The sequence below is a fragment of the Meleagris gallopavo genome, chromosome 8, assembly GCF_000146605.3.
Source record: "Meleagris gallopavo isolate NT-WF06-2002-E0010 breed Aviagen turkey brand Nicholas breeding stock chromosome 8, Turkey_5.1, whole genome shotgun sequence".
NCBI lineage: Eukaryota > Metazoa > Chordata > Aves > Galliformes > Phasianidae > Meleagris > Meleagris gallopavo.
The window spans coordinates 5046572-5065484 of NC_015018.2; the positions used below are offsets into that span (position 1 = coordinate 5046572).

The 18913-nt window shown below is 37.4% G+C and overlaps 1 protein-coding gene across 2 annotated transcripts in view; it reads right to left on the reverse strand.

The window, feature by feature from the left end:
* The window catches only part of PARG (poly(ADP-ribose) glycohydrolase), a 60452-nt gene that overhangs the window by 4954 nt on the left and 36585 nt on the right, over nt 1-18913 (reverse strand). For both annotated transcript variants that reach the window (XM_031554350.1, XM_031554349.1), the window contains exons 11-16: nt 16525-16585; nt 16016-16091; nt 14571-14718; nt 9045-9123; nt 8056-8164; nt 4538-4643 (exon numbers count right to left, since the gene is read on the reverse strand). In XM_031554350.1, coding sequence (XP_031410210.1) covers nt 4538-4643; nt 8056-8164; nt 9045-9123; nt 14571-14718; nt 16016-16091; nt 16525-16585 — 579 coding nt within the window. The remainder of the gene's footprint in view (nt 1-4537; nt 4644-8055; nt 8165-9044; nt 9124-14570; nt 14719-16015; nt 16092-16524; nt 16586-18913) is intronic.

Consider the following 18913-nt stretch of genomic DNA (forward strand, 5'->3'; position numbering starts at 1 on the left):
AAAATTTGTCTGTCCTCCCCAGTCCTAAGCTGCATACAGCCATTAGTTAACCAATAAACACATCCAACAACATTAAAAAAAAAGTAGACCATCCTGTTATAATCCTGGGTTTAAGCAATTTAGATGAGGTCAGAATAGAATTTACATTCTCCTCTTTTCTTCTGAAGGAACGTAGCTAATCCTTTCATTACATAAGCTACACAAAGCAGAAGCTGACCAATTTGGTTTTTTTAATCTCCCAAGTGGAGATCTATGATTCTACCATACAATTTAAGGTGTCTATTTTGCCCACAATCAAAGTGCACAGCATGAAATATCGTGCCTTGTTGTGACCTCTAAAAAGGGAGGTGATGATGTCAGCAATGCGACTGTGGTTTATTTCCAGTTTTGTGTCAAACTCCCTGAACTAAGCTGCACCTCATGTTCTGTCAAATGCTAACGCTATGAAGTAGACTGGCTTTGCTATAGGGAAAATGAACAAGGATGATCCTTACTTTGGAAACAGATTGTTGGAGATTTACACTACACAGAGAATTATCTGGGGTACTGGCCAATAATCTAGCTGAGCCAAGATAATGCTTGTGTAATTGGAGAGGTGTAATTGGAGAGAGTGGCTCTGGTCGCTTCTCACTGTTTGTTGCCGCTCTCAGGTACTCATTATCATCTCCACTGAGCCAACTCCATTCAACAACCTGGCAGAAAAGTCCTCTGACAAGAGAGTAAAAGCTAACTGTTCTCTGCAAGACAAGCGGTTGAGTTGGCTGAGTGATGGGTTTACTGAGAGCCAGAACTGATGTAAGGAAGAGCACCTGGGAAGGGAGAGAAGTAAAAAGCCAGACCCTTTGAGGAAGCACCCAACTAATAACTAAATAAATTAAATAGCACAGCTTTTTCCCCAAGCAATACTGTGAGGTTGGACTGTCACAGGCACGTATCATCAATGACACATTCCTTTAAGGTTATGTTACATCAGTCCAAATAACAAACTCCCATAAACCATTTTTGTTTCAGAACCTACAGCTTCAGTGTTCATCCTCATAATGACTATATCAATCACAATTAATTATCTGTACGTATTGGGTAGAAAAGGAAAGATTTTATTCTAAATAAAACAGCATATGTAGTGCATTACCACCTGCAATGGAAGCTAAATTGAAAGCTTGTCATAGCTCGGCTACGAAAAGAGACTTAAAATATTGCGTTCTTTAATCAAAAGTCTCGTAGACTCATAGCTAAAATTATAAATTACATGAAGCACATGTGAAATTAATCTCAATCTGGGAATGATATTTAATTAAACTACTGAACCAGCTGTAGATTTGGTAAAGCTTCAGTAGTTCAGCTTTTAAAGGGCCTAATTAACTAGCATGCACAGGGGAACAGAATCTAATGAATCTTCATATTAATTCCAAACAAACAATGCAGTTTCGCTTCACACAAGAAATACTGCAAGTATTCCACTATTTATTTTGACTCCCTATAAATCTCATGAAACGAGAGTCAAAATTTCTGCAAAAGTCAGCCTTTTGAGTATTAATGCAATACAGCACCATTGGAAACATCCACACAGAAACAAGGTACAGAAAAGACCTCCAGCAGTAGATCCTGGGGCTCTCTTGTTCCCTGTGCCCCAGGCAGATCTGATCTGATCTCATAGAATCACAGAATATCCCAAGTTGGAAGGGACCCATAAGGATCATTAAGTCCAACTCCTGGGTCTACAAAACGCCACCCAAAAATTTCATTTAACTCTTCAGGAACCGCACCTGAAGGAATACTTTTTTTTCCTGCCACCCACTGAGCCCAAGACTTCAGAATAAAACAAATCCTTCAATAGCCTCTTCCCCTTAAACCTTATTTTTTCAGATATATAACACCAAGTCACAAAAAGAGTACTTAGTCATATTTGTTACAATTTAGATTTAGGTATTTATGAGATGCCTCAATACAGAAAATCTCTTTTGCATTTTCAGTAATAAAACACTTTAAAAAAGCCTTTTAGACAGTTGCACAGAACCCTGTAGCTGTAAATTCTTAAATCATCCTCCGGCTTCAGAAACAAGACAAGATCTTCCAAATTCTCCCAATCAGATAAACATATTTCATCAGCATTTCAAATCTTATGTTCCACCCAAAGGAAATATTCCCAACCAAGCTGAAATATGTCTCATTTATTTACTGGGTTCTTGGTTCATAAAGCCAGATACTTTTTTCTTCCCCCACGAAGGCTTCTTTCTCATCATCTGTGACCTTGATTGTAACTATGCTTATCTGATGATCAAAAAAACCCATTCGATACTGCATAATGGAACTTAATTATATCTGATTACATCAAACTACTTGGTTGTTCTGAAGTCTTGTTACAGATTCAGACAATAGATGAACACCATCATCCTTTCAAATGTAAGAATGTCATGCGAAACACATTTTAATCTACGGAAATTGTCATTTTCAATACACTTGCAAGCCTGTGTGATCAATACTGTTACTTTGGGTTCGATAAATTGTGATACTGATAATCTCAGAGTTTGAAAGCATATTCCAAAATGAGGAAATTATGGATCCCTATAAAGTGTAAGAGATTACTCCGCAGTGTAACAAATTTGGTCATAGTAAAGTGAAACCACAGAAAGAATTTGCAGTTCAAAATAATCCTATAGAGCATTTTAGAAATAGAGAAACAGCTTTAGTAGTTAGGATTGCATAAGAAGCATCAGAAATAGACAAGAGTTCATTTGGTTATCACATATCAAGTACAAACGTAGTCTGACAAAACACACAAGCCAAATTACCGTACCCTTTTTGTAGCTCGTAATTTACCAAAACAAGAACTGTCATCTTATTCCCAGTTAGAATTGGCTTGAAGAAAAATGCCACATATTAAAGACGAGCTCCATGCCCAATAGCACATCACTGTCAATTAATTCGCTTTATTAAGTATTGATTTTGCAGAGTCAACTAAGAAATCAAGTTTGCTTTCCAAGAAGAATATGGTTGAAGTGAGGTGCTCCTTTTTAAGGCCTAGCAAAAGAACAGGAGATGACCTGAGAGTACAATCATAGATTAAAATGCGCATTTTTGTAACCCTAGCACTGGCTGCTAACTGTTAATTCTGTCAAATGGGAGGGAGCAGGGTGAAAAAAAGGTCGACCCAGAAAACAGAGAAAAACTTCACGTTTTGAACCTTTAGTTTAATTTTAACTTAACTGAAAGTTCACAGTAGATTTATAGACTCAGCAACTCATGGTTCATTTCTTTGTCGGCTAAAACATCTTTTTTTATGGGTTTCCTCCCCAAATGGACTCAGCTCTCCTGGTCTTTGTCAGCATATCTCGCTTTTGAGCTCTGACTGATAGCCAACGAAGTCAAGCCCTCCAGCAAGCAAACTCTACTCTATAAGTTACATCTAGCATTGAACACGTAACAACTTGGATCAGATGAACAGTATGGTTTGTGTTTTTTTTTTAAATTGGAAACTCATAAAAAAAAAGTGATAACGAAAATCAGAACATGTATTAAACCTTCCTAGCATGAATCATAATCAAGTATGATCAGATCCTACTGAAAAATTTGGTATTCATGTTCTGCACATGACAACCAATTTTACCTAAAAGAAATCAAAATCAGCTGTCAGCAGGGCAATGAGTATTGACAGAAAAATAGATTTTCAGTGAAGAAACCACAACTGGATAGAAAACTCATGGAAGTTGGTAGCCCAGTGATTGTTTGTCTGATAATGTACCCCTCCCCAAAGTTGTTCAGAAAAACTAATTTTGAATACTTCCCAAAAGTTTGAAAATAACCAAAATGTTAACTTATGCTTAAAATTCCATAAATCAATTTAAACATCAGGATCTGCCATTTCTTAACTTGATGGGAAAAGTCTTACACGAACGTAGTAGGCACGTGATATCTGCTGCACTAAGTATAGTCTATTCAAAAATAAAAGAACACGAGAAAGTGAGAGACAGCAGGTGAGACAGGAAAGAAAGAAGCATGCCTTAGTGACTGACAGCCTCTCTGGCATACTGCAGTCTATCACAGAGCAAGACATTAAACATTGCCAACAAGTTTCTGAAACCTTCCAAATGAGCAAGTACTTTGAAGAGCTTTGCAGAGATATTAATTTTTAAGCAAAGGCTGTAAAGACTGGTTCAGGAAGATTAACAGAGTTACATAACTGCGAGATAAAATGAGAGTGAGCTAATATTCAATATCCGTGGTTTTGAAGTTTTCGGTGCTACAAGAGCACGTAAACCTGGCATTTCAGAAACAATCATGGCTATTTCAAATTTTAAACTGAAAATAGCATAGAAAAACAGCATGCATTTTTAGTATTTAAGGTCACAGCAGTCACGTCCAAAGATCAAAGTTAATGAACCAGGTCCACAGACAGTTTAACTACTATTTGAATTCTTGACAACAATTTATTCACGCTGAACAAAACCAAAAAATGTACTTAGCCCCCCAAAAAGATCAAAAATTAAAATCTAAGTTCATGGTTTCATTTGAATCTTAATGTCTTGCTACAATTTACCTTTTAATCTGGAATCCCCTCCAAAGGCACCACATCCCCAGTTTCCTGTGGCTATTGCAGAGAGATTTTGTGGTGGAACATTGGGTCTAGAGAAGCCACAGTAGGCCTGCAGGCAGACAAGAGTCAGAAGATGAAGCTGACAGGCACATTGGTGCATTATTTTCAAACAACTGAATGCTAACAATCAGTACTGTCTTCCAGCAATTAAAAAAAAAAAAATCAAATAAGCTCAATATACCATTAATCTTCCTTTAAGATGAAAGTAAACCACAGTAGCAATTAAAGACTAAATTCTTTATTTAGGCATTCTTTTAAGGCAAGAATAATTTTGCCCTGTTTGGATCCAAGTTAAAAATTAAATGCAGGTGCAGATTTCCACGGATTTGAAAACTATAGATAACAGAACAGCTGGAGCAGGGAATAGAACTTTAAACAGTAGATTTTATCACATCTTTTTGGTACACCTAAGAGACATGTCAGTTCTGTACTACTCTGTACACCGTAATTTTTTGGGATGCACTGCTCGATAAGTGGGAACCTGTCACCTCTATCATTATTATTACTAGTCAATGGTCATCAAAACAGGCTCCACGACATTTATGACTGCAAGCCCAACTGTACATCAGTTGTTCTTTAGCATTTGGAAAGTGGAACTTCCAACTGGAAAAATTACTGAGAGAGACACTTAGGTTGGATGTCAGGGGGAAGTTCTTTACTATGAGAGTGGTGAGGTGCTGGAACAGCTGCCCAGAGAGGCTGTGGATGCCCCGTCCCTGGAGATGTTCAAGGCCAGGTTGGATGGGGCCCTGGGCAGCCTGGTCTAGCATTAAATGGGGAGGTTGGTGGCCCTGCATGTGGCAGGGAGGCTGGAGATTCATGATCCTTGAGGTCCCTTCCAACCCAGGCCATTCTGTGATTCTGTGGACAGACTTCATGAGGCAATAATCTTAAGGGACAAGCAAAGATGGAGCTATGACATCTTGTACAAAAGTATCTGCAAATCTTAATGTTGACATGAGGTAGAATTTTTTTCTCCCTCATTCTGACTAGCTAAATTCAGACAATATTAACCTTGCTTTCAGTTAAACCAGAAACAAACGTCGGCCTCAGACACCTTTCATAGAAGGAGAGAGAACATCTGGTTCTTTAAAACAAGTAGATGTTAAAGAGAGAAATCATATGGGCTTCTAAGAAAAGGCAAGCTGTAAGAAGAATCATTTGCTTCAAGTTGTTTCAATCATTTCTTAATGTTCCAAAATAACAGATGGACAAAAGAGCCTCTGGAAACAAACAGAGACTGAGCAATGCCTACTAATAAATCCATATTTAACAGCTTGCGTGCATATACTTATGCTTACCTTGTCCCAATTTATTTAAAGAAAAAAAAAAGTAGACTGCAGCCTATTCTACCACCTTCTTTTTCCCCCACACGTGAAAAGTCGTAAGGTTAACAATGATTTTAGAACAAACTGGAAGAACCAAACCCAGCGAATACAGTTGAACACATTTGATTTGTAAAAACATCAGTCACTTAAAAACTTAGTTCTCTTTACTACTATAAGAACTTCATTCACTCACAGTTCAGATTTCCTTTAAATACTCCCAGTCTTCAAACACCGCCAGTCAGACTGACACAGTATATGAAAGCCTCACGTACCTACTGTAATTTATGTTAAAAATCTAAATCCAATCAATAACTCTGAAAATGGTAGGCAGACCATAAATTTGCTAGTGTAAATCATTTGCATTTTGTACCAAGACATGGTTTACAAAATTTATTTACTGTCTCCGTCAGGGCTAATTTCATTTCCAACCAAAAAGCAACAAGCTGATGAATGTTACTTCAATCATGAAGCCAAAGTTTTTAGACTAAATTAAAATTAGTCGTTCAGGACTGCACATCATTTCTGGGAGGAAAAATGAACTGATAAGAATAAGGTACATTCCTCTTCTAGCTGAGAGTTAGGAACACACTGCCCTATGTTTGAGTTTATTTTAAACTCACCCTATAGAATTTCATGCTCTCCTGCACTACAGAAAGTAGGGGACCTCCTAACAATTGTAGCATAATCTTACACCTAAACCCCTAGCTAAAGCAGAGGCCTGCTGCATCTGTTATCATATAAGCATGCTTTTTTTTTTTAACTTAAATGTAAGTATGCTAAATAATGTAAATGTATAAACATTTTCATACTCAACTGCACGGTGAAAAGAGTGTTGCATTGCTACAACAGGCCACAGACCTCTCACTGTCTGTGTCTTAGGCTAACATCTGAGGCCTTCAATATGACCCATTAATCTTGTTATCAACTTATATTATGAGAATTTCCTGTTTGAACTGGAGTCTGATACCAAGTATCTCTTGTTATGACAAAATTTAAGAATGGGATACAAGCAAAGACTTTGAAAACATCAGTGCAGGCTGGAAGCTAGGGTTCCAGATTCACAAACAGTTCACTGATCGCAACAATCCATCAACGCAGAAGCATCACCTCCAAAGATGGGAAAGGACTGCTTTATTTTCAAGAGAAGCAGCAAAAAAGCAATCAGCTGAACAAAAGCCCCACAGACAGTCCAGGGCAGAGACCGACAGTAGGAACAACCTAGAAACTCAGATATCTTATAACAATATCCCAAATTAGGGAGAAGAGTGGAGAGGAAAGATGCTCATTGCAGTTCCAGCTTCCTTTGTCAAAGATTTCATGAGCTTGGCAATCTTGACAACTAGAACCACCAAGATCAAAAGCTATTGGAACTAACTATATAGTTTTGTACACACACAGCTAATGGAGGATAAGGTTAAGGACTGACCACTTTAAATATACAGTAATCACTGATCATGTACAAGATCTATCAGTAGGAAACATGCTGCTTCTGGATGTCAGTCTAAGAGACCTGTTTAAGGGACTGGAACCAGCCTCATTTATCAATCTTCTACATGTTCCTATCACTACAAGCTGTTTGACACGTCTATACCCATTCAGTTGTAACAGCTCTTACAGATATTGTGTGAATAGATAGGAAATTTATGGACAGTCAGATCTCAGCTCAAGGTTACATCAATATATGAAAAGATAAATATGTAAATACTTCAAAAGTTTATCCAGAAGATAGGAGAAAAGCAAGTAGGACTTATTATTTATGAACTGTCACTGTGTAAATACACGAGGTGCCTCCTACTCCATCTTGAATGAAAGGGACTCAGCAGAGCCAATCGTGGGGAGAGAACTTAAAAACATTATTTAGGAGCAGGATAGAGAAGAGTCAGCAGAACATGTATCCAAACTTCATTTATATTTTTGAAGATTGAGTAAACTGCCCATTTGAACTATGTATCAAAGGATAAACCACTCTGTTTGACAAGCTTCTACTTCAACAAAGTACACCATTAGATGAAGATAGATAAACTGTTTTCTTAACCGAAGACACACACAAATACAAAAATATTTTAAAAGGTACTGCAAGCATTAATGAAACAGCCTTAGGCTGCAGGCTGCTTTAACAAGTGACTGACTTGCCTTGTTGAGCTCTCTTCTGATTTTCTCCGGACCAAACTGATCAAGGAAACGTCTGAAGTGAAACGCATCTATGGCAACAATTTCAGTGTAGCGCCGCTGCCACTCATCCCTAAATTTGGAGTGAGAAGACAAGATGATGACAGTACAATTAGTTCTTAAATATTGGCCATACAATCATGATCTGAGATGAGCAGTTCCCTGCAGAGCTTTTCCATTAGAAGACACTAGAAAGGTGAGCTTGTAACAACAACGGAGCGCTGACAAAAGCATCAGAAAAGAGAGAAGATTCCCTTGTAAATCTATAAATCCTCCGACCCAGACTCTGAACGAGAAAGTAGAAAAGTGAAATACATCTCATTAAATGGCACTGTTTATTCAGTACAGAGGAACACTGAAAGGTCAAAAAAGCACTCTGGCCCTTTATCTTCCTCCAGAATTTATAGAATCACCGAACTGTTTGGGTTGGAAGGAACCTTTAAATATCATCTAATTCCAACTTCTCCTGCCTCAGTCCTGGGCAGGGACACTCCCCACTAGATCAGGTTGTGCAAAGCCACATCCAATACAAAATGGATTATTGTGTGCATTCACTACATAAGCACTGCTGGGGAAATAAATGCAAGTGCTTAGAGATTTCTTCTCAGATTCATGGTATTAAATCTTATTTTGACACACTAATATCACCTGCACCACAGCACTCATGGTATCACTGTCAAAATTCCTGGGAGGTATTATAATCCACAGTTCAGTTATATTCAGAAAACTCTGGGTTCAATACAGATAATTAAAACCTGTTGATCTAAGAATTGACATGTTGGCAGGTATCATCATGAGCACCAGGAGATAACTTTCTTAGCTTGCTGGCTCTTCTGAAGAAAGTAGGATCAAGCTATAACATTCTATAGTAAGGCAAATAAACTTAAAGTTTTGGTGCTTTGATTAAGACATTTGTTTATTCCTTCACTTGAAATACTTATGTGGAACTTCACCTTGGGGTCTTATCTTCATGGCTTCTTGCCCACCGGTAAGTTTCTGCATAACCTGTATACTCACTGTACTGCTCAGTACCTGAAAGACAAATGATTTCCAATATTACATAAGAATACGTAAATATTTTTCTCTTGTAAAATCTTCCATAGGAATCAATGCTTCTCTGAATGGATACACAGCTCTCCTAAGCACCAACCAAAAGCTAGAGGTTCATATCTATACACAACAATACAAGGTCATCTTGAAACCAGTAAGAGCTTTTTTTGATGCAATGTGATGTTCTGTGGCAGATGTTACAAACATAGATCTCCTAAGTATGCCATCCAGTGCACATACAACTATGAGACTGTTTTCAACTTGCCATTGCCAGATTAAGTAACTGCAGCTTAAACTGAGGGAAAAGATGGAAATGTACAGGAAATGGAAACAGGGTTGTGTAGCCTGGGAAGAATGTAGGGACATCGTCCACGTGTGGAGGGCTAAGATCAAGAAAGTCAATGCACAGATAGAGCTGAACTTGGCAAGGGATGTGAAAAATAACAAGAAGGGGTTCTACAGGTACGTAGGCAGGAGAAGACAGACCAAGGAGAGTGTTCCCCCTCTGATAAGTGAGGACGGAGAACTGCTACTGCCTGTAAACATGATAACAAAACAGTCACTTCACTACTAAAACACGGCAATGCTACCTCATCACAAAGTAGCAAAAAGCTGGGCTTACAGCTTAGGAAACAGGAGAGGAAAAATGTAAAGATTTAAAAGCATCTGTAGCAAGCTGTATGTTTCCACAAAATGACTTCATTTCTCTCACATAAAATTAAAATCTGTAAATCCACAGAGAAGCTCCATGGTAAGAACAAAGCAGACTTCCAGGACATCAGCGTTACTCCGACTGCTGCCCACCAAGCTTGAGAGTGATCCTACATAGGGATATTGTGTTCAGGGAACATTTAGCATGTTGTACTGAGGGGTATGGCTTAGTGGGAAATATTGGTGATAGGTGGATGGTTGAACTGGATGATCTTAGAGGTCTTTTCCAACCTTGGTGATTCTGTGATAGGTAAGAATGCTAAGCTTCCAAGGCTCGCTGCCCAGTAACACCTCTTTTCCTCCTGTTACTTTGTTTTGCTTTTGCTCAGCATGATTCCTGCTCTGCAGTTCCTGACACGAATTCTCAGATATTACTGCAATTCACAGCGCTGAATGTACTGGAAGGCCACTGAGCCCAGCTGTGGCGGTCAGTACCAAAGAGGATACTTCTGTAAAAGCCTAGGAAGCCACAAAACCACATCTACCAAACTGCTCTGCCAAAAAGCCCAGCAGGTTATCTTGACAAGCATCAAAGGCTGTAAGAAAGTAGCTTGTAAAGACCTAGTAATTTTAGCTATTTCTGCTCTATTATGCAAAGTACCTTTCCAGTCTTTACTGAGACCATGGAGAGCATTCTAGAAGTGTCATGACTCTTGCCTCCTGTTAAAAAGCCAGCTTTCATCCTGTCTAACCAAACTTCAGGTCCTTGCTTCAAAAACCTGGGGATGCAAAAATGCACAGAAAAAAACCCTTAAGTAATGCTACAGCAAAATCAGGTTTTGCCATGCAGGGCTTGCAACCTCTGAACAATTCTGAGATGAATTTCCAAAGTAGTACATTGATGAGAATACCTCATTTGGAAAATTCCATCTCATACAGGCACAGTTTGGCACAAGTCACCAATAGCATAAGAAAAAGATGACGACTTCAAAGCAATGCCTTAATCACAGACTGTGCCAGCAATTACACCTATAAATATAACAGAAAAATAGTTTACAAAGACCTGTGAGCATTTAAAGTAACCGACGGCACAAAAAATATGCTTAGTCAGACAAGAGTGATGCCTATTGCATAGATTGGTGATATTCTAAGAAGATAAATGTTTGAATTTAACCTCAAAGGTTTTCAATCTCTAAATAGAAAAAAAAAACAAACTCTGAAAAAATCAGAAACATAAGACTATTCAACTTTTAACATCATCTGCCAAGGGAATCTGAACACTTCCTTCCTGTAGTCTCAAGCATATGAAACACAAACTGTTCAAAATGTTTAAAATACTGCTTATACTTCAAAACATTTCCCCTATTTACACAAATCCATTGTAACAGACTTATCAGTGCTTCTTGAGCTCATCTGCCTTATTATCCACTCGTTATTTATTTTATAGATGATTAAGCACACCAAGAACAAACTCCACCCAAGGCTATTTTGAAAAAAAAAAAAAAAAAGCTGCTAATCAAAGTGATTGGGATGGTAGGAGATTGCTCACCAGAAATTCACTTTCTGTTCCAAAACCGAAGTCAAAATAATTGGGATGGCAGAATATGCCTATATATATACATATATATATTCATTCACATCCTTACACACAAGACAATTAGAAGCAGCTTAGCTATTCAAAAATCAGCCTTCTAATTGAATCGTAGACTGTATCTATCATCAGTTAAGACTTTTCCTGACCTAGACAAAATTGAGATTTACTGATATGCTGGAGCAAAATGTCTGAGCAAATAGTAAGAAAAGAGAAACAAAGGGAGTGCTTGACCTTTCTGGCAGCCTTTAGCTTCAACTTGGGAAAGGAAACATTTGTGGCCTAACATATGGAAAGAAAAGATGAGATGATGAAGATATTGACGAGGACAGATTAAATGAGTCAAAGGATGAAGCTTGCTTTTTTCAAAGGTTCATTGCTTTCATTAATTTTTATAAAAGTGCAGTGTACGATGACAAAAGCATCGAGAAACAAACAAACAACTAAATGCATATAGATAAAAATCAATAAAAGAGAAACTCAAAGAAATCACACAAACACTAAATTCATGTCTCAGGAACCTAAGGCTAATGAAAATCACTGGGTTTTCATAAGCAAAGCACTGGAAATATGCCAGATAAAAAGAGTTACTCAATGGGCAGCACTTCTGCCTGTGAACCACTGGGATAAAAGCTGCTGCTGCAGGGAGACTGAATGTAATACAGGATAAATTAGATGTGCAAAAGTTTGTGATGAATTTCTTTCCTCAAAGCCAAAAAGCAAGCTACTACATAAACAGAAGCTTACCCAATCTCAGAAGAAAGCATATGCAAGTGTAATTAAAAAATGCATTCTTAGTTAAAGTTGCAGATACAGTATGAGGACAGTGAAATTTCTAGTGCCAATGTGCTTATGGGACCTTGTTCACGAAATCCACCCTTCTCAGACTCCCATGGTTTGCTTTTCAATTGCATATGATCTATGTGGTGTTATAAAGCTCCCAAGGATAGAGGGGAAGAAAAATGCCACGCTGTCCCTCAGGTATTTTGTCTGAGCTACAGATTGTACCACTGAAGTATCAGCACCCTTAGCTACGCAAAAAAAAGGAGCACGTGTTAAAAGCAAAGGTTCAATTTTGTAGACACTGATATGAATGTCTATTTACTGCCAAAGGTGAGGGGAAGATCCTGCTCTTTAAATCAGTTCTTCTGGCCCTTATATTGTGCCAGCATTAGTCATCTGGCTCTTCAGACAGTGGCACGATCAGCCAGCTAATCCAGCTGAAAAACATTTTTTTCCTATGAGTAAATTTTCAGCTGAACTAATTACCTGATCTAGTTTATTGCATGGATAATGTGCTTAGAAGTCTCTGAAAATGGCCATTGTTCTATCTGTAGACTTAAAGCAAACACAAAACACAGCTTCACCCACACTTAACGCTGGCTGGACATATGCCAACTGAAAGGAAAATAAAAATAAGAAAACAACAAAACACAGAACAACTGAATGAAAAACAGAGACACTTTTTCACAGCTCTACCAGAAGTGTACTCGTAAGAATCTTTGGCATCACTGCTGACATTTCAGTCTGTGTAGAAGAACTTTGTGCATGACCAGTTCCATATTCATTACAGCGCTGATCTTAACCAGATACCACACAATCACAATGAATTTAATTTCCCTCCTATTTCTCAGACTCTTCTGCAAACTTAGGCTACAGAGTTATACCCATGAAGCCACTGAGACAAGATGCATTACAAAGAACATAATTCATCAGAAGGATTGTGACACACAGTAGAGACTTGGCTACGAAGATGGAAGAAATGTAGGAAGATGATAGAAGATCCATTTCCATTAGAGAAAAATACTATCACATACACTAAATGCAAACACCATAAAGTGCATTGGCTTAGGAGAACTAAAAGAATGTCTCTGCAGCTAAAGAACACCCCCATTGTTATCTGCTGATACCAAATCACTGTTGGTTTTTTTTCCCCCCCACAGTGGAATGGAAGAAACTCTTTCAAAAATTCGTTTCATGTTTCTCCCAATCCATTATAACACATACTGATAGCTGCACTGTTTTTACCCTTCCCAGAAGAGCCTCGCCCAGAAGACAGCACTTCAATACGTTGATTTTGTTATATCATCATATCCAAAATTCACGACAGCAATCAGTGCTGGCCACGAGTTTTCTGATTTTTATTTTTCAGTGAATCACTAAATCAAGTTTACCATAAAGATGTCAGAGAAAAGGCACTGATTAAGGCACAGTGGAAAAACAAAACAAACAAAACACACTTATAAAGATTACAAAGGTTAAGACTGAAAACCATAGAGGCTCCGTAGGCTGAAAAACAGAGTATACATAATCTACTACTCTATTTTTCTATTTTGATCTCTCAATAAAAAATGGCTAGAAAGAAAAAAAAATTAATTTTTTTCCCCCCTCCCCCAGTCATGAAGGTGCATCACTTATGTTTGGAACCAAGACACAGGCAGCATTTCCTGGACCTCTCCAGTTTTTGCTAGAGACATCAGCTATTTTGGCACTATTTTGATCCAAGGAATAATAAAGCTCTCGAAATTTTAAGACTGATGTTTAAAAGCAAAGGAAAAATCTCTTCAGTGAAGCACTGGACAGAGGTATCTCCATACTCAACCTCTCAATAATATATTGCATATGCAGTTAGTTTTTACGTTGTAAGTGACAAACACAACTTGCAATAAGTACCATGAACATGTGTTTGTAACTTAAAAGATAAACATCATCAAGAGACATTTCCTGACTTTCTATCCTTTTTAAAGGATGCTGATTTTCTTCTCTTTCACTTCCTCCTGTTTGGTGACCAAAAGGCAGCACAAACGTTCCAAATTGCAACAAGGAACAAATCCATCCTGCTTTGACACAACAGAAATGTTAGCTACTAATAACTGGTAATTGTGACTTCTATTGCCCCAAACCATTTCTTAGCTAGATCTAAAAATGCATTTCAGGACTCAGCATCCTATTATACAAGGTTAAAAAAAGTTTTACGTAACACTTATGTGCTTGCCATCACTTGTTTTCATTTCCTTCACCAAATGTCTATTGGAACAGTGGCCCCACAGCCTTAAGAGGTGGGCTGAGCAAGAAAACTCATTGACAAATGAGTACTATCTTTTCCTGCAGAGTTTAAACACATGAAACTTCAAGTTGAAACACGTTTTCTACATAGAAAACCAGAACATTTACTTTTAAGACTAACCTGTGATGATAAGACATTCATTGTGATCCAGTACTTCAGTGATGAGCCTTGATACAATCAGCTCTGGGTTGATTAAAAACCGAATTTCTTCTTGTACCAGTCCCGCCCCGGTGACACCACCGCCAACAAAACGGTTTGCAAAATCAACCTAACAAGAATATATCCAGGAGCATTATGAGACAATCAAACAGCATAAAATCCTTGCATTTAATAAGGTAAATAAAACCACGTACAAACTTCAGCTCTGTTGAAATCTGTTGCTATCACTTAAAAATAAGCAGCAGGACAGAGTCTGATTAACAGCACGCCTTCTTAATTTTTTCCCTTTCCTACTTGTGAGAAGAAACGAGACAAGTGAGAGATTACGCAGCAAAAAAAAAAAAATTATGCATCTCAAAGGCTCCGAATTCATTTTTTTGAAAGGGCATATATTTTAAAATGAAATATTTACTGAAATGTGAAAGATAGGAACAGCAGATCACAGTATCCCTTTTGCATTTTAGAGACATTGAGGAATCATTAAGTTGTCCTTTAAGAAGCTTCCTGCCTTGGCTGTCCACACAAAGCACTTTCAGCTCAGTACTGCCCCACATCAGTTGTTCTGTACTTAGAAGCTCTTACAAATTCTCCTTGAAATGCACTTGAAAAAGGTACATCATTTTGACTGCTAAGCTTTCTGCCTGAAACTGTGAAATTCTGGGCTCTCATTTTGGCTGCAATAACATTTTTCATATCACATCTTTATATGGACAATAGTTTTAAAAGCAATTGCTTTATTCAAAAAAAAGCAACTACTATTTATGCAAACTACTTGCCCATGGAAATTTATAATTAAAAAAAAAGGTTACATCACATTTTCCTGGCTAAAGATGTTCTATTTACTTATTTATTTATTCGGTAATTGAACTCCAGAAGACAGACTTCTTTCTTTAAGCTGATTTGACAACTGAAGTATGTTCCTCACTATCAATATGGACAGGACACCCTCCTTACCAATCTATTTCAGCTGACTGTCTCCCAGACTGAAACAGTGGTGCTGCAGCAGCAAGAAGTCTCCTGAACTACTGACCCGGTCACCGTCTGGGGCACAACAATCATTTCAAAAGCAAAACAAAAACAAAATAAAACCCCTTGGCAGCTCATAAAAATTACAGCCTGAAACTTTTATCTTGTCAATCTTTGATTCTGGCTTGAACCAAAGGACCTGAAGCTGTCCAGGACTTGTGATTTTCTGTCAGCTACTTCTGTAACAGGTACATGTAACAAAACTCAATGAGCTAGGGAATACTGATGGCACTAAGACTGCCTGTGGAATTCATCTTGATGCTTCCTTTACATGCATAACATCTTGTCATTTAAACCAAGCTTATATAAATTTAAGCTGGCAGACCATAAAAATGACATAAGCATGACATAAAGCCACATCTACTGTTATATAAACTTACCTGTAGCATGCCTTGTCCATTGCTTTCAATAGTGCCCTCATAGGTGACATGCAATCTAGACAGCTTTTTCTGAGATCTTTCATTGAGGAAAAAATATTGCACAGAAAAAAAAAAAAAATGATGACAGAATCTGCACAAAGACATTAAGACAAAACTCATCCAAAATCTACCTTCTTACACACCTTAACATAATGTGGTTAAAAAATCTGAAGGATTAAGTTGCCTTTCCAAAACCCCCTTTTGGAGCTGTCCCTTTTTACACTCTCAAGCATCAAAAGATGTTACTGTTCTAAAACTTGACTTAGGAACTTGCTGGCTTCACAGGCACACAGATTTATGCGTGACGTTCAAATTATCTGTATCCTTTCATCCACTTCCTTCTGTACATTTCACTAAAACAAACACGTTTACTGTGATCACTTGCAGGTCTGAATCAATTCAACATTGATGGGATTCAGGTTATAGATAATTTAAGCTAATCTTCACATTTAACAACATGTTTGACTTACCTTTCCCAGTCTGGAAATTCTTGGAGACACTGCCTTGTAAACGTCACCAATCCAGTAGGTTCTACAGGGAAAGCAACCCCCAGGAAAAAAATATTAACTGCTAGAACTTTTGTCCCTACATTGATTACAACATAATTCCTGGCAGAAACAGGAGAGATTAACTTTGCTCAAAAGCAGCTTTGAATCTTCCCCTGGCAGCTTGTGCTTGAACTGAAACCACTATGAAGGCCAAAATCACTCATTTCTTTGCAGTGTGAGTATTTTTTCAAGGAAAAGCTGTGTGTTAAATGAAAATCACTTCAACTGTAAACACTACCAAAAAGACTTGATGGTTGACATAAAAGTAAAGCGCGCTGTCACTTATGGCAGAAATTGTCAGCCTCCGGAGGTGTCTGTTTTTAAACCCCAATAAGCAACACGGAGCATTCAAGCTATGTGTGGACGAAGCAGCAGCTCATATTTCCAAACAAGTACTACGTAAATAAAGCCATTACTGTCAGGATCCTAGTGAAAAGCAGATGCAAAAGGACTTCTGCACTCACAAAAAAAAAAACAGCTATTTCTCACTGCAGAGAGAATGCACAGTCATCATCTCTCCTTGCTTTACTCAAAATTTCTGTTGTGCTACAAAAAGAAACCGTCAGGCTCTTATTAGAGGACGTCATCCTAAGAAAAACTTTGTTTGGTCTCATTTGTTTGATACATTAAGTCTATTGGGTTGGCTTGTGGAAAACCATGAAAACAAATTTAAAGCACAAAGTCTTTCAAATGTGTTAAATATCACTATGCTTTTCTTCAAAACTGTAAGGTTTTTAAGGAGACAGAAGGAAAAAAAAGTTGCTTTCTCTTGAAAAAATAAGATACAGCTTTCAGCAACTGAATGCTTTTCTACAAGGGAATTCTTATCAGTGGCAACATTTTCATAAATTAGGCATTCACCTATTGAGAGAATCTTCCACTTATGTGGCCTCCTCTGTGCTCTTTTAGAAGGAATTCAATTACCATTTACAATAAAAAAGAATTGTGAAATTATTACAATCATTTATGGAGCTATATTACTTCAATCTTACTAACGTCTTCAAAGTAAAAAAATCCCAATAAATGGGGTCTTTTAAAAGTACAATACGAATTTTTAATTCAATAAATGAGCACGCAATAGTCTCATGAGATTGTTAGACGTTTTACCATTAAGAAGTAGTTTTCATCAAGCATGCTTCCAACAGAGGTAGGGACAGCAGCAAAAATTTGAAAATATTATTTGAGTGTTAGAAAAGAGCCTCTATACTACAGCTCTCCTCATCTGAGCATACAGATCTCAATTCACTTTTTACCACAGAGATTTATTTTTGTTGAGATTCTTGAGGTTTGTTAGCTAAAAGAGGAGGTAGCTGCATTTAATTAGAGATGAAACAAAATAATAAACTGATCAACTGAATAATAAACTGATGGAACATATGAAAGAGGTTTATAATATGAAATAGCTTAAAATTGTGGATTTTTTTGCTTTTAAGAACAAACTTTTCTGAGAAAATGATATTAACAGTGTAAAGAAAACATCCTATAAAAAACATTATAGTAAGATATTGCTGCATATATGATATAGTTAACTACAGTCAAATCCCTTTCTCCTCAAAAAGGGAATTTATGAGCTCTGCTACAGCACTCTCAAAAAACAAATGTATTTTTTGGGAGCTTAGGTTTACGCTCTAATCAGTGGTAACAGCAGAAGATCTGACTAGGCATGCTAGGGAAAATACCACACTCATTTCTAAAGGAGCTGAAGACATCTCACATCTTGCTATCAGCTAATGTATTTTCAACTGGGAAAACTTCACAGCAGCTTTGCTTTGGAAGAACAGAAGCAAAAAACCTGAAATGCCAACAAAAGTAAGGAAAAATCACTTTGAATTACAAATGCTGCAGTCAAAGCACTAAGCCTGTACGCTGCAGGAAGCCTCAAGACTGTACCAAAATCCTTAAGGATGGTTACGGCACTGGTGATTTTAATGACCACATGTGTTAAGTTCTCTCTACATTCTCACTCTGATACGGTGCATCAAGTCAACGCATGTATATTTTAATTTCTTATATACAAACACAAAATTTGTATAATGTATATAGAAACACACACACTTTATGTACAACAGATACATGTAAATAAGGAGGGATGAAAATATAATCTGAACCTACATATGTATATGTATATGTTATACAAACACACCCATCTCAAAAATAAAAAAAAACAATGAAGAATTAGCTTCATGCAGAAAACTTACATGTGTTATCTATACATGACAAGAGACTGAAAGAATATCAGCATACTCAGCATGCTGGATTTTGTTAGATACTTCCATCATAACACTGCACAGCCATTCCTTAATCTAATGGG